Here is a 16601-nt window from a genome sequence, read left to right on the forward strand (position 1 = left end):
AGGTTCTGTTTGGAAACAGGTGAAAAACTTACGTGTGTTCTGCACTGAGAACAGCTTCTGCGGATAGCGTACTCACTGCGCATCAAACATTTGACAACTGAACCTGTTACAGGCATCTCCCCCAGCTGTTCTAGACCAACTCGTACATTCTTCCCCAGGAGGACGTTTAACTTCAGGTTGGGCAGGGAAGTTGGAAGATTGTTCTTTTCAACCCAAAGACTGCTCTTTCCCTTCAGGTTTGTCTGGCTGGTCACAAACTGAATGCCGACATTTATCAACCCTCAGGACAGCTGTCTTCTCAGTGATTTTAGGCAGGAAACCAGAGTTCCTAGCATCACAGACAATATTTTCACCACTGCTTTGAACTGTAGGGGATTTCAGAGAAGGGAGGATCGCGTGTCTACAGGCGGGGGCTCTGGAAACAGATGGTGAACGTGTCAATAGGATGGAAAATGGGTTTTGGAGTCTGGGGGACCGCCCTGGTGGCCCAGTGGTTAGGGTTTCACCTTCCAACGCGGGGAGTGGGGGTTCCATCCCTGGTGGGGGAGCTAAGACCCCACACGCCTTAAACCAAAACAGAAAACAGAAGCAACATCATACCAAACTCAATAAAGACCTTAAGAACAGTCCACATTAAAAAAAAATCTTCAAAAGCTGAGTTTTCGTTTTTCTGAGACACGGTTTAAGAGGCCAAGAACAAAAATATATGCCTTGAAGGTTGGGAAGTACATGTTTGCCGGGCGACTTGGTAATTGATTAAGCATTTTGAGGAGCTGAAACGCCCGGATGAAGCCGTAGAGCTCACTGTTTCGGACGTGTCCCAAAGAGGGCAACGGCAGCGGGGAAGCACGCGCCGTCCTTGCAGAGGCTGTCGGTCGGGAGACGACTGTCCTCAGCTGCTTGTCTACCAAAGCGTGAGAGACGAAAGAGATGGGAGGTGTACTTTTAAAACAGAAACAACCGACCACAGTGCGAATAATCCACTCCCTCTCTTAAGTCGAGAAGAAGGGTGTCTGCGTGGAGGTCTGTGAACTACAGAGTGGAGGCGAACTGAAGAGCGTCTTAAGACGAACACTCAGGACGAGGGCGCGACACAGCAGAGATGCAGACACGCTCACGCGCATCACAAGCCTCTGCGAGGCCCACACCGTTTCTGCCCTTTGTTGTGCCTATCTTTGCATGAAATGTTCCCTTGGTGAGATGGGAACACCAGACCACCTGACCTGCCTCCTGAGAAACCTGCATGCAGGTCAGGAAGCAACAGTTAGAACTGGACATGGAACAACAGACTGGTTCCAAATAGGGAAAGAAGTACGTCAAGGCTGTATATCGTCTCCCTGCTTATCTAACTTCTATGCAGAGTACATCATGAGAAATGCTGGGCTGGAAGAAGCACAAGCTGGAATCAAGATTGCCGGGAGAAATATCAATCACCTCAGATATGCAGATGACACCACCCTTATGGCAGAAAGTGAAGAGGAACTAAACAGCCTCTTGATGAAAGTGAAAGAGGAGAGTGAAAAAGTTGGCTTAAAGCTCAACATTCAAAAAACAAAGATCAAGGCATCCGGTCCTATCACTTCATGGGAAATAGGTGGGGAAACAATGGAAACAGTGACAGACTTTATTTTCTTGGCCTCAAAATCACTGTGAACAGTGACTGCAGCCATGAAATTAAAAGACACTTGCTCCTTAGAAGAAAAGCTATGATCAACATAGACAGTGTATTAAAAGGCAGAGACAGTTACTTTGCCAACAAACATCCATATAGTCAAGGCTATGGTTTTTCCAGTGGTCATGTATGGATGTGAGAGTTGGACTATAAAGAAGGCTGAGCACCAAAGAACTGATGCTTTTGAACTGTGGTGTGGAGAAGACTCTTGAGAGTCCCTTGGACTGCAAGGCGATTTAACCAGTCCATCCTAAAGGAAATCAGTCCTGAATATTCATTGGAAGGACTGATGCTGAAGCTCCAGTACTTTGGCCACCTGATGCAAAGAACTGACCCACTGGAAAAGACCCTGATGCTGGGAAAGGTTAAAGGCAAAGGAGAAGGGGATGATGTAGGTTGAGACGGTTGGATGGCATCACTGGCTCAATGGACATGAGTTTGAGCAAGCTCCAGGAGTTGGCAACGGACCGGGAGACCTGTCATGCTGCAGTCCATGGGGCTGCAGATTTGGACACCACTGATTGACTAAACAAAAACAACAAATCGCAAACCTGGCGCTGACGTGCCCTTAGGGAGCACTGTAAGACCCTAACGATGCACACAGCACTGGGAACCTCATTCAATCCCCAAGCAACACTTCTGACAATGACAAGGGTCCATCTAGTCAAAGCTATGGTTTTTCCAGTAGGCATGCACGGATGTGAGAGTTGGACCGTAAAGAAAGCTAAGCACCAAAGAATCAATGCTTTCAAACTGTGGTGTTAGAGAAGACTCTTGGGAGTCCCTGGACTGCAAGGGGATCCACCCAGTCAATCGTAAAAGAAATCAACCCTGAATATGCCGTTGAGGGACTGATGCTGAAGCTGAAGCTCAAATACTTTGGCCACCTGATGCGAAGAGCTGACTCATTAGAAAAGACCCTGTTGCTGGGAAAGATTGAAGGCAGGAGGAGAAAGAGGCAGGAGAGGATGAGACGGTTGGATACCATCAGTGACTCAATGGACACGAGTGTGAGCAAGCTCTGGGAGTTGGTGAAGGACAGGGGAGCCTGGTGTGCTGCAGTCCACGGGGTCACAAGGAGACACGATGCAGCAACGGAGCAGCAATACCAGCAAACGCTTCTGATTATCTCTCTATTCGCCTTGCTGACAGTTTCATCCCTGGGGGAAGAAACTGATGCTTCACTTGTCGAAACTTCACTTCGCTTTTCGAAACTGATGCTTCACTTCTGCCCAACGTGGGAGAGCCTGTGGGTCACACGAAACAGGGTGAGTTCAAGACAGAGAGGAAAAGGAACGCAGGGTGCGTAGTTAGACGAAGAGAGAGTGGGGTTTTGAAGACAGTTACGAGGCGAGACATTTAAGGATCAAAACACAGACTTTGAGAGGATCTGAGATGGTAAAGAATGAACTCTGATGGCAGAACTGCAGCTCTTTGAGGAAGAAAGCAGAGACCAAAAGAACCTGAGGCTCCAAGGGGAGAAGCAACAGGAAGCGAGTGTCAGGGACCCAGAGACTCCCCCAGGAGACCCAGGTCCCCTTTCCCCAGGGACCTCGGGTCCGAACCTGCCCCCACTCTGTCCCCGTGGGCAGAGGCCAGAGGGGCAGTCACTGCCTGGGGTTTCCATGCCTGCCCCCACTGCTGGGCAGAAGCGACACGCCTTCAACGCGTGCACGTGAGGGGCGCCCGCTGGAGCCTGAAGCGGTCCTGCGACGCGAGGAGATGACAGCTAAAGAGAGACCTCTCCTTCTCTCTCTGTCCCCACTCTGCTGTTGAGAAGCACTTCCCGAGTGAAGTCTGAGAACGTCTGGCTCGAGGGCCCCGAGAGGGGACGGTGTGTAAGGAGAGCTCGAGGAGCTGCCTGCACAGTTCTCATTCACCCAGGCCCATCTCAGGGCTGAGCTCCTGCTGTCTCCACTCACAGGCCCTGGACAGACGCGACTGCTAAGCAGACATTCCTCTCCCCCCGCAGTCCCAGGGCGAAGCGCTCTTTGGCAGCCAACGTTGGACAGTATTAGAGGTTTAGGAAGCGGGTGTCAGCCGCTCAGGCGTGTCCGACTCTTTCCGACCCGGTGAACTGTAGCCCCTTAGGCTCCTCTGCCCATGGGATTCTCCAGGCAAGAATACTGGAGTGGGCTGCCACTTCCTTCTCCAGGAGGTTTAGGAGAGACCTGCTCATTAAGGGCACAGAATGAAAGCTGACAGGACGCACAGTACATTTTGGCCAAGAAACAAATCACTTCTTACTCTGAATTGTGAACTGGAGAGTGTCAGCACAAAGGAGTCACTGTTAGTAAATTTTCTTCTTGTTAAAAGTTATATGCAGCTCTTCAAAAGCAAAGCGATTACAGCATATGGATAAACAGTGAAACCTGGATGTAAACAGACAGGAATTGTCACATATAAACACTTAACTCACGCAGCTTCATCTGTACCTTCTCAACAATGAAAGTGAAGTGAAAGTCGCTCAGTTGTGTCTGACTCTTGGTGACCCCATGGACCATACAGTCCGTGGGACTCTCCAGGCCACAGTACTGGAGTGGGGAGCCTTTCCCTTCTCCAGGGGATCTTCCCAACCCGGGGATCGAACCCAGGTCTCCCGCACCACAGGTGGATTCTTAACAATGAACAGGAGAGGGAAAATAATGTGGATGCTTTCATTATGAATGTTACCTCTATGTCAAATACATGATCGTGAGGTAATTCAGAACACATGTGATTTAAAACATGCTCTCCCAGCAGTAACTCCTGCTGCCGGTGTCAAAGCCAGAAATGGAAACAAACGCTGGGTACAAACCTGTAGATTTCAATGCTCTTGCTCTTCTGTCTGGAGAGCTTAGAGGCGCTGGCTTCCCCAGCCACGATGACACTGTTGTCTTCCATGACGACACCGGTACACACGGTGCCCAAACCCTCCCCGTACTTGGGAGACGAGATGAAACAGGTCTTCCGCGACACAGGGTCATAGCAAAAGCTGGCGTCCCCGTAGTTCCTGTGTCTTGACCTGATCCCCGAAGCGTTGGTGCCAATGCACAGCAGGAGACTGGTGGTCTCCATGCCGTAACGAAGACTCAGGGCGTGCGGCTGGGGCGTCTTGATGGCTTTGAACGCGTTCTGAATGAGGTCGATGCAGTTCGCGTCACACAGGAGCACCGTGTTCCTCCTCAGGGCTTGTCTCAGAAAGGAAGGGCTGACCAGTTGCAACCTAACCTGCTTCAAAAGCTCCACGAGGTGCTCCGTGCGTCGGTCCGGGCGATGATTGACCCACCTCAGGACGAGGTCCAGAATGCTCTCCTCTCTGGACACGTTCAGGTCGTCCGACTGGATGAGCGTCAGGAGCTGGTGCACCTCCACCTCCAGGATCTCTTCGTGTAAGCTCACCTCGGCAAAGTGCCGGTACAAGTACTTCCTCGACTGATCGGCCAAGTCTTCGGCTCCAATCTGCTTTGCGAAATAATAGATGCCGACACAGTTCGAGGCGTCCATGTGGGCCGTCATGTGCTTCTGGCACGCCTGGAAGACGTCCTCCATCTGCATGAAGTAGGCGGCCATGGCCACGGTCTGCACGTTGGCGTTGCTGACCTCCAGAGCCGCGTGGTACATGTAGCGCAGCAACACCGCCACGCTTTCCGCCGTGATGTCATGAAGCACCACCTCCCTCTGGGTGCACTCGAGGAGCCCACACGTAAACATGGCTTTGAAATACGGACTAAAGGCAGCCAGGACCAGCCTGTGGCAGGGGAACGCCTCGCCTTCTGCGATGATCACGACATCAATCATCTCCGCTAAATCTTTCATGCTCTTAATTTTATTCAGTAAATTCAAGCTGTGTTGGTATTTTTCTTTCCCCTCAGACTTGTACTCCATGGTGCCCTCTCCAATGTCTCCGAGTAGGTCTTCTTTAAATGTAGCTTGATTCTCGAGGGCCTGTTTTCATGTCTGATTACTCACCAAGCAACAGGGATGTCATGAAACATTCCTGAGGGGAAGGAAAGAGGCAGGTTTCTTCTAAGAAAGAGATTCTCTGACATTTAAACATGCAGCATTACTTATAAGCAAACACTCATTCCAAGCAGAGACTTTTTATATTAAGCCCACCACTGGGGGCCTCCCTGGTGGGTCAGCAGTGAAGAACCCAGCTGCCAAGCAGGAGACGCAGGCTCAGTCCCTGGGTCGGGAAGATCCCCTGGAGAAGGAAATGGCAACCCACTCCAGGGTTCTTTACCAGGAAATCCCACAGACAGAGGAGCCTGGAGGGCTATAGTCCACAGGGTCGCAAAGAGTCAGACACGACTTAGTGACCAAACACCACCAAAAAAGACAACTACCGTGGTATCTAAAATCATGGCATTGATTGTAAAAAAAGAAAAAGAAAAACCAATAAATTATTAACCATGAACAATTATTTCTCTAACTAATGGCAGAGATTTTTCTAGGAGGGCTGGAAAGACCTTCCTGCCAAGGTGAATGAAGAGAGAACAGATGGACACCTTTAAAAAAAACTAATTTTACTTGTCTATCTGTGGTGCTGGGTCTCAGTTGCTGGGCGGCTCTCTCCGGCCGCGGGGCAGGGCCGCTCGCTCTCCGGCCGCGGGGTGCAGGCCTCCCAGTCCGGGGGTCTCCCGTGCTGCACAGGCTCTAGGGCGTGCGGGCTTCAGGGACTGTGGCACATGGGCTTTGTTCCCCCCCGCCCCCGCACCGAGGCGCGTGGAATCTTCCCAGACCGGGGATCAAACCTGTGTCCCCCGCATTGGCAGGCAGACTCAACCACCGGACCAGCAGGGAGTCAAGATGGGCACCTTTCGTGTGTCCACTTCCTGTTACCAAATTCAGCTGACCCTCAGGGGGAGGACCGGCCTCATCAGGAGACAGTCTCTCTGTGGAGATGCAACCCCACCACCCCAAAGGTTACACGCGCCGTCCCCCAAAACGCACCCAGATGCGATCACGGCCAGTCTGCAAAACCACAAGGGGGCATGCAGGCTGGCTGGAAAAGCAGTCCACTAAAATTCTGCTCAGACTTTGCCATGGAGTAAATACTTCACAACAGGGCTTGGGAAAGCAAAGCACAGCCAAGCGTCTGTAAATGTGAGAACTCATAGCACTTGAAACTTACGACTAAATCGTCCTAAACTTACAAAACGCACAAGAGTCACCCCCTTTCTCTGACTCTGACTTTGCCATGGAGTAAATACTTCACAACAGGGCTTGGGAAAGCAGAGCACAGCCAAGCGTCTGTCGATGTGAGAACTCAGAGCACTTGAAACTTACGACTAAATCGTCCTAAACTTACAAAACCCACAAGAGTCACCCCCTTTCTCTGACCCTCCCTTGGCTCTTCCCTATCTCCCAGAGGCAGAGGTGGAATTACTTCTTGCCTGAAAAGGCACAAGTCTAATTAAAAATTTCTTTAAGCTTGTCTCAGCTTCACCTTCCCCTGGGGAACGGAAGCTGATTAGCCATTTTGCTCTAAAGGACATTCCCAGAGTCGGAAGCCCTGGATGGGAGAAGTGGATCTCCAGCCTCCGTCACCCCGTCCAGGTGTATCGTGGCCAGCGTTGCACACAGCAAGAATTAACATCGATGGCAGAAAAGTCAGCGAGGAGCTGAGAAAGAAGGGGCGGTGACAATTTCAACACCGCGAAAGCAGAATCTGTCAGCTGTAAAGGTTATAAACTTTCTAAATTTCTGTAATCCAGTAAAGCGCTAGAAATCTCATCTGTCTCAATGAGACATGGCACGTTTTCGATGTTGAATTAAAGTTCATTTCAGGAAACAAGTGTTAAGCATGAAAGGAATGTTTAATGATATAATAGCAACTGTAAGACCTGAAAAATGACTGCTCAAGGGTGTGGAATCATAGTGACTAGCCAGTCCTAGAATCCGTACACTCGAGGTGAGAATACAGCCCTCCTCGACGGATCTTCTGGCAGCTGATGGCTCAGCTGGATTCCCTGATGGCTCGGTGGTGAAGAGCCTCCCTGCAAACGCATAAGACACGGGTTCGATCCCTGGGTCTGGAAGATCCCCTGGAGGAGAAAACGGCACCCCACTCCGGTCTTCTTGCCTGGGAAACCCCACGGCCAGAGGAGCCTGGCGGGTTACAGCCCATGGGGTCACAAAGAGTCAGCTATGACTTAGCGATTAAACAGCAAAAAGGATGGAACAATGGCTCAGCTATATTTCAATAAGTTAAACTTCTTATGTAAGAGTTTTCAGGCTAAAAGTGAACCTTTGCTTTTTGCTTTGTTGTAGATTTTTACAGAGAATCCAATTACGGGTAATTAGGCAGTCATTCGGAGAAGGCGATGGCACCCCACTCCAGTACTCTTGCCTGGAAAATCCCATGGACGGAGGAGTCTGGTGGGCAGCAGCCCATGGGGTCACTAGAAGTCGGACACGCTGAGCAACTTCACTTTCACTTTTCACTTTCATGCATTGGAGAAGGAAATGGCAACCCACTCCAGTGTTCTTTCCTGGAGAATCCTAGGGACGGGGGAGCCTGGTGGGCTGCCGTCTATGGGGTCGCACAGAGTCGGACACGACTGAAGCGACTTAGCAGCAGCAGGCAGTCATTATCTTTCTGAGCTCTGCTGCAACACATTTTGAGTGGTCTGAACCATATTATGTAGGCTTCTTTATACATAAACACATCAGTCAGCTTTACAGATGACAGCTGTTGCCTCAACCTAAAAAGTGTAAAACCGGTCTTATAAGGAAATAAATGTTTGAAGATTTCCATGCCATGTGCTGATATATAAGACTTTCAGAGGGCACCTACCCCCACAGTGCTAGCAGGCCACGAGCAAGCTTCCCGGAGGCATCACAGGATCTAACGCGATGCAGGCACTTCAGCCTTGGTAACTCCTAAAGCTTATCTGGATGACGCTGGAGGGAACGAGGCACTGGGGGCCGGAGTGTTACGACTGCAGCCTAGGATTTCGTATCTTTCAGGCAGGAACCAAGCCACCCTTGTTGAACCTTTTGGCTTAGGACTAGTTTCATAAAAACAGAAGTGGCATTCGTTTCAAAGAGCTTAAAAACAGATTCCTTGGTCCCTGATGGACGGGTTTCCTGTTTTTAAACCTCTATCTTGTTTATTTATGCATTTGGCTGTGTCACTGCGGAACGTGGGTGCTTTGACCTTCAGGTGGCATGCGAACCCTTAGTTGCGACGTGTGGGGTCCAGTTCGTGGCCTGGGGGTGGAACCGGGACCCCCTGCACTGGGACCGCTGAGTCTCACCATCAGACCAGTCTTCTTGATAAACACGTCATGGGTAACGTCTTACACGCAGCTCTGTCCGCACAGTGCCAGCGTTCCCTCAGCACCCAGCCTGCCTCCCTTGGGGCAGGGCAGGTGGACTCCCCGCAACGGCCCTCGCCCTGAGGCTGCTTCAGGGGCTGGCGGGACCCTGAGCCTGGCCTGACTGCAGTGACGCTCAGCCTCTGGTGCAGTGTTCGGGGGAGCGTCCGCGTGCTACACAGATCAGGGGTCTGACCCTCTGCACGCTGTGCCCACAGCCGGCATGAGGACAGAGCCAGGACAGGAAAGGCGGCGGTGCTTCAGACATGCCTCGTGTCTGGACGTTTCAGTTCAGAGGGAGATGCTGCTCCCTTCCATGTCTGAGCAGGCTTGAGTTGGTGGGTGCTGTTGTTGGCACTCAGAAGGCCTCACTATCACAAGTGGCATATGCGTGAGCATGAGACAATGTTGCATAAGGAATTGCAAGTACATATTTTTCAGTTTCACTGGAGCAAAAGAACTGGAGAAATTTCCAATGTTGCTCATTTCTCCTTGATAGAAGGCGGAAAGCACTAAGTCAACTCTTTTGAATTTACCTCTTCACATTCAGTGACCACAGCATCTTATAACCAGAGGAACTGAGTCTTGAACCCAGACTCCAGAGCCTGCCCTCTTAATCAGCCCTCTAACGTAAGCACCCGACTAGCGCCGGAGAGGAAGGCTCAGGCTTCGTGGGATTTCTGTCTGAGTTCAGCGCTGCCGTGCAATGCAGGGGTTCAGTTCAGTTCAGTTCAGTCACTCAGTCGTGTCTGACTCTTTGGGACCCCATGAACCGCTGCACACTAGGCCTCCCTGTCCATCACCAGCTCCTGGAGTTCACTCAAACCCATGTCCATGGAGTCAGTGATGCCATCTAGCCATGTCATCCTCTGTCGTCCTCTTCTCCTCCTGCCCCCAATCCCTCCCAGCATCAGAGTCTTTTCCAATGAGTCAACTCTTCGCATGAGGTGGCCGAAGTATTGGAGTTTCAGCTTCACCATCAGTCCTTCCAATGAACACCCAGGACTGATCTCCTTTAGAATGGACTGGTTGGACCTCCTTGCAGTCCAAGGGATTCTCAAGAGTCTTCTCCAACAACACAGTTCAAAAGCATTAATTCTTCGGCCCTCAGCTTTCTTTATGGTCCAACTCTCACATCCATACATGACCACTGGAAAAACCGTAGCCTTGATTAGACAGACCTTTGTTGACAAAATAGTCTCTCTGCTTTTTAATATGCTGTCTAGGCTGGTCATACCTTTCCTTCTAAGGAGTAAGCCTCTTTTAATTTCATGGCTGCAATCACCATCTGCAGTGATTTTGGAGCCCAGAAAAATAAAGTCAGCCATTGTTTCCACTGTTTCCCCATCTATTTGCCATGAAGTGATGGGACCGGACGGAGAAGGCGATGGCACCCCACTCCAGTACTCAAGCCTGGAAAATCCTATGGGTGGAGGAGCCTGGTGGGCTGCAGTCCATGGGGTCGTGGAGAGTCGGACACGACTGAGTGACTTCACTTTCACTTTTCACTTTCACGAATTGGAGAAGGCAATGGCAACCCACTCCAGTGTTCTTGCCTGGAGAATCCCAGGGACAGGGGAGCCTGGTGGGCTGCCGTCTATGGGGCTGCACAGAGCTGGACACGACTGAAGCCACTTAGCAGTAGCAGTAGCAGATGGGACCAGACGCCATGATCTTAGTTTTCTGAATGTTGAACTTCAGGCCAGCTTCTTCACTCTCCTCTCTCACCTTCATCAGGAGGCTCTCTAGTTCCTCAGCTTCTTCACTCTCCTCTCTCACCTTCATCAGGAGGCTCTCTAGTTCCTCTTCCTTTTCTGCCATAAGGGAGGGGTCGTCTGCACACCTGGGGCTGCTGCAGGCGCAGCCACAGACAGTGTGTAACAGATGGGCACCGCTCTGTGCCAGAAATAAATGTTTTACAGACACGGAAACTTACATTTCGTACATTTTCACATCATGAAGTATTCTTCTTCTTTTGGTTCTAAAAAGCCATTTAAAATGATGACATTCATTCTGAGCTCGTGGGCGACACAAAACAGGCAGCAGGACAACAAGCCTGTGCTGCTGTCGGAGGAAACCCGCCGCCCAGACCCTGCCTGGCGCCCGGTCTGCAAGCCTCTGCTTCAGTCCAGCTGGAGAGTTTGAGACGGGCAAGGCTCAGAGTCCTATTTTAAAAAGATCATCTGGTTGTCTCCCCGAGATTCCTGAAGATAAATCAATTTTCTAAATAAATGTTTGCATACAGTTTCTCTGCCCCATACACTGGCTTCAACAACAACAAATAATACTTTTCACATTTGGAAGAAGCATTTATGACTTTTTCAGATGAGCACATATATTTAAGTATCTGTTCCTTCTAACTGAGGGGCTTCCTTGGTGGCTCAGGCAGTAAAGCGTCTGCCTGCAATATGGAAGACCTGGGTTCAATCCCTGGGTTGGGAAGATCCCCTGGAGAAGGAAGTGGCAACCCACTCCAGTGTTCTGGCCTGGAGAATCCCATGGATGGAGGAGCCTGGTGTGCTACGGTCCATGGGGTCACAAAGAGTCAAACACGGCTGAGCCACTTCACTGGTTCACTTTCCTTCCAAACACCTTTTATTTCACTCCTGAAAGCTACTCTAATTGGGATGGATTTACAGACCAAATGACTTTCCTGGTGAGACCCTGGAAAACACTTGGGCAGTTAAATGCTTCAGTAAGCGTTCCCAGAGTTGTTTCTTGTATGCATAATCTGCATAGAAGACACTGGTATTGCAGACGGGGGCTTTAAAGTGAGGCAGTCCTGGGTCTGGGATTCCCTGGTGGCTCAGACGGTAAAGCATCTGCATGCAGTGTGGGAGACCTGGGTTCGATCCTTGGGTCGGGAAGAGCCCCTGGAGAAGGGAATGGCAACCCCCTCCAATATTCATGCCTGGACAATTCCATGGACAGAGGAGCCTGGCAGGCTACAGTCCATGGGGTCGAAAAGTGTCAGGCATGACTGAGGGATTCACACACACCCCCCACAATCCTGGGTCTGAGTTGAGCCACTGCTGTCATCCTAGAATGATGGAACCTTTCTGCACGTCAGTTTCTGCATCAGGAAGATGCGGGCGCTGTATATAAATAAAGTATTCACAGCTGGATCAGTCCTTTGGGCCAAGGTGCTCGTGGCAGGGTAGCAGTGTGCCTCAGAGGTGAGGAACTCGGGCTTTCTCTTGGGTTCCTGAGACCTGGGTTCTGCGACCTTGCTGTGCCATTTACAACATGAGCAAGTTTCTTAGCCTCTTTCTGATTCCTGACCTGAGACTAGTGTTGAGAATTATATAAGAATAGTTGGGAGAAATAAATAAGGCCATGCATCTCCCATATGTAATTTGCTTGGTGAAGCTGAATACACCTGTGCAAATAATTTTTGAACAATAAAAATGTTTGGGCTCCTAGACACACTGCTTGTGGGCACAGACGGCAGTGACCACAGGTCTCAAGTGAAAGAACGGACAGCGAGTGTGCCTGGGGCTGGGGCACAGAGGGCATTCTCCCTTCATCAGCAAAACAAAACTGTACAAATGTTCTCAATGATATCAATGAGAAGTTATTCTCTGCTCCGATTTATAGAAGACTGAATTGGTGCGCTCATATTAATAGTGCCCATAACAATGGGGAGAAATGAGTAGCAAAGATAAACGTGTCACAAGAATAAAGCCTAATTACTCTGCAAATCCAACATGCAGTTTCACCACGTCCAGATTACTTAGTTTTAAGAAGTGCATTGCTATAACGTTTAACGGGACATAAAGATGTTAATTTACTTAAACTGCCAGTGTTGTGCTTTTATGTTTAGTTTCATAATCTTTATATCAGCTTTAAAGTTGCTCAGTTTGGTTCAGTTGCTCAGTCGTGTCCTACTCTTTGCGACCTCATGGACCGCAGCACGCCAGGCCTCCCTGTCTGTCACCAACTCCAGGAGTTTACTCAGACTCATGTCCATTGAGTTGGTGATGCCATCCAACCCTCTCTGAATAATGATTCATACGTGACCATGCCTCTATATTTTGCTGAAGTCAAAAGTAGTTTAAATTCATAGCAGTACTGTTTGAATTAGCAAAACTTTGGAAAGAGCCTAAATAGCCAATAACGGGAGAACAGATAGACTATAGCATATTCACTCAAGAGAATATTGTACAGTATTTAAAAAGAGCTTGTAGAAGCTGAAGAAAAGAATGAGCTAGGGCTACGTGTATTTTTCGTTATGCCTTTTTGCATGTCTTAAATATTGCATAAACTAAGTTTAAAATTAAAATTTGTATTAACATTAGAGAAACTTACAAACTTTGAAGAAGTAACCTACATTGTAAACCACATTAGTGCGTATATACAGACAGACAGACAGGATATATACATACATCATGAATCTCCTTTCAAACCTGTCACGCTGTAGGCAACCTAACTTACGAGTCACTAGAAAATCCAAAAGCTTACACCTTACTTCTCCAGTCTGAATGAGAACTGCCTTGAGAGAAAGGCAGGAACAATGTCTTCCTACATCTGCTTTGGTGGGAAAAGAAGTTACTGGATTCCCAAATTAGTGTATATATATTTTTTCCCCATAGACATGTTCAGTATGTGAGGAGGTTCTAATCTGAAATGATAGAGTTGGTCAACAGCAAAGCCTTGAATTTTATTGATGAAAAAGACTGACGACCTAAGAAATCACATGGTTAGGCTCCCAGATTCCAGCCTAAAACCCCTTTGAACAAATTTTGGTTGGCAAGCCCAGGAAGGTCAACGTGACCTCAGAAAGTGATGCCTGAGTTCCAGAGTTACCACACAGCCCTTCTGGGAGCTGGTGACTCTGTGCATGAGATCAGTCTCCCCACATTCACAGAAGTTATCTCGAGCCTATTTTCCCCAGCACCAGCGCCAGCCAGGCATCAGAAGGCCCTCTCTGAGAGGGCCCTCCCAGCCCTGCCTGCCTCACGGCTGACTTGCCTCCTTGTATTACCAGGCTCTTCGTGACGGTGAACCCCTGGCTGCTCCAGGGCGGTCAGCCTCACATGTTCTTCTCTGTGTCTGCAGTGCCCTTCATCCACTTCCGCCTCAAAAAGTGGACCGGCTCTTCAAAATTCAGCCCAGTCATCACTCTCTCAGTGAAGCCTTCGAGGCTCTTCCTTGCTTTTTACCTTGAGCACAGCAGTGACCGGGCTGTTGTTCAGTTCAGGTCAGTTGCTCAGTCATGCCCGACTCTGTGACCCTATGGACTGCAGCACGCCAGGCCTCCCTGTCCATCACCAACTCCCAGAGTTTTCTCAAACTCATGTCCATTGAGTCGGTGATGCCATCCAACCATCTCATCCTGTCGTCCCCTTCTCCTCCTGCCTTCAATCTTTCCCAGCATCAGGGTCTTTTCAAATGAGTCAGCTCTTCCCATCAGGTGGCCAAAGGATTGGAGTTTCAGCTTCAGCATCAGTCCTTCCAATGAACACCCAGGACTGATCTCCTTTAGGATGGACTGGTTGGATCTCCTTGCAGTCCAAGGGACTCTCAGGAGTCTTCTCCATCACAGTTCAAAAGCACTGCTGTTACTGCAATTTATTTACGTATCCACCCTCTTCCCTTTTCACTGGAGATCACAGTGACGGTAGGACTCCGATCTTAACCCTTCTGTATTCTTTTTTAAAAACATTATTTACTTATTTGGCTGTGCTGGGTCTTCGCTGAGCCATGTGGGATCTAGTTCCCTGTCCAGGGATCAAACCTGGGCCCCCTGCATTGGGAGAGCAAACTCACAGCTACCGGGCCACCTGGGAAGTCTCTACTTTTGTATTATTAACATCTGTCTGTGACATTGCCTGGCACAGAGGAGCTGCTCAACATGGTTTGTGCAATTAAATGAATGCTTTGCTTAGCCCTAAATGACAAGTTCATAGCTTTTATGCATGTTATTAACCAATATCTTGAAGATGTTTTCTTTCTACGTATAAAAGTGGCGCTTGATTCTCTAAGTTGCTATCCCTTTGTCCAAGGCAAGTAAATGTTGCAGAATCATTACCTTGATTTCCTTGCCTACAGCTTGACACACTCTGACATCCAGGTCTCCGGCCCTCAAAATCAGCCCCCAGTCACCGTGTGCTCAGGAATTTGGCCCCGGCCCCTCTTCTTAGGGACCTGAAGCCAGAGATAGCACATTGGCAGCTCACAGACTTTTTTTGGTAACTTGTCAACATGCAAAGCTGACATATTCCAGCATCCATTGAAAAAAAAAAGGAAGACAGCAACGGGGGCTTCTTAATTTGCATGGCGAGGCCCACCGGCAGGCCTTGGCAACCCCACCTCTTAGACCCGGCTTCCCTGGTGGCTCAGTGGTGAAGAATCTGCCTACAATGCATGAGACCCAGGTTCGATCCCTGGGTCGGGAAAATCCCCTGGAGAAGGGAATGGTGACCCACTCCAGTGTTCTTGCCTGGAGAATCCCATGGACAGAGGAGCCTGGTGGGCTACAGTCCACAGGTTGCAAAGAGTCGGACACGACTGAACGACTGACACACACAGGCACACCACGGAGACCACTAGCAGGCCTTGAGTAGCCCCCTCCTCAGAGGGGACTTGCCTCCCCCATTCCCCACGCCCCCATCCGGACCTGACCCCGCCCTCATTTCTAACTCCTCCGAGGCTGTTGCTTTTCTCGCCCCTACAGCCTTACCTTGGTGGCCCCTGGCTTTCCCAACTAGTCTCCAACCTTATTGCTTTTGGGCATCACCGTCTTGTTCAGAGCCTGGCAGAAATGGCTCCGGACCGGCCTGAGTGCACGGAGACTCCCAGGGGTACTGACAACCCTGGATTTACTGCATGGTAATGAACCACACCAGGGCCGCAAGGCCGACCAGGAGGGAGATAAGCTAAAGACGCGTCTCCTTTGCTCCTTCCTTTGCGGCCTCTTTGCTTTCTCCCCGGAGCCTTTAGCTGGCACAGAGCTCCTCAAGAATCCCCCCGGGGTCCAGGCGGGAGGGAGACGCAGGGGGATTAGAATATTCAATTTGCAGTGAGGACTCTGGCCGTGTGCTGTGCCGGGCACCTCCTCGGGTTCCAAGGAGACCGGCAGGCGCCCCCGCCCCAGCGCTCTCGGGCCGGCGAGGAGGGCGCCCCAGGGCCGGGCGGGGCTGCGCGGGGCTGCCGCGCGCGCGGCGGAGGCGCAGGGCCGGAGGGACCCGGGACGCGCAGGTGGTTCCCCGCCCCCAGGAGGGTCGCCGCTACTTACGGGGCTGCCCGGCTGGAGGCGCGGCCGCACTCGCTCCGCTGGGGCCGCCGCGATGGCGCCTGACCGGCCGGGCGCCTAACCAATATGGGCCGAGCCGGGGGTCCTATAAATAGACGCCGCGGGGAGGGCGCGCGGGGTCCGCGGGCAGGGAACCGACCTGGCAGCTCCGCACGGACAGCTGCTCGCCCTCCGCGCCCGACCCGGGAGCAGGCACCAAGCGCCGTCGTGCGTGCGTGCGTGCGCACACGCGTGTTGCAGGCGCGCGGGGGCCTCGTGGAGCCTCACGGTGAGCACGGGAGGTCCCAGCCGTCGCCACACAGTCGTTTCCTGTCCTTCCTTTGTGGCTGTTCCGGCCTGACACGCTGGGAGCCCTGCGGTCCGTCTGGGC

The 16601-nt window shown here is 50.7% G+C and overlaps 1 protein-coding gene across 3 annotated transcripts in view; it reads right to left on the reverse strand.

Moving 5' to 3' along the window:
- The window catches only part of KBTBD12 (kelch repeat and BTB domain containing 12), a 51711-nt gene extending 35369 nt beyond the window's left edge, over nt 1-16342 (reverse strand). For 2 of the 3 annotated variants that reach the window (XM_070360224.1, XM_070360222.1), the window contains exons 1-2: nt 16214-16342; nt 4470-5651 (exon numbers count right to left, since the gene is read on the reverse strand). In XM_070360224.1, the coding sequence (XP_070216325.1) occupies nt 4470-5539 (1070 nt within the window). In that variant the 5' untranslated portion in view covers nt 5540-5651; nt 16214-16342. Of the gene's footprint in view, nt 1-4469; nt 5652-15658; nt 16135-16213 lie in introns of those variants that run through there. The other variant, XM_070360223.1, reaches the window with a different exon arrangement.
- Nucleotides 16343-16601: the final 259 nt, after the last annotated feature.

Source organism: Bos mutus, chromosome 22 (assembly GCF_027580195.1).
Source record: "Bos mutus isolate GX-2022 chromosome 22, NWIPB_WYAK_1.1, whole genome shotgun sequence".
NCBI lineage: Eukaryota > Metazoa > Chordata > Mammalia > Artiodactyla > Bovidae > Bos > Bos mutus.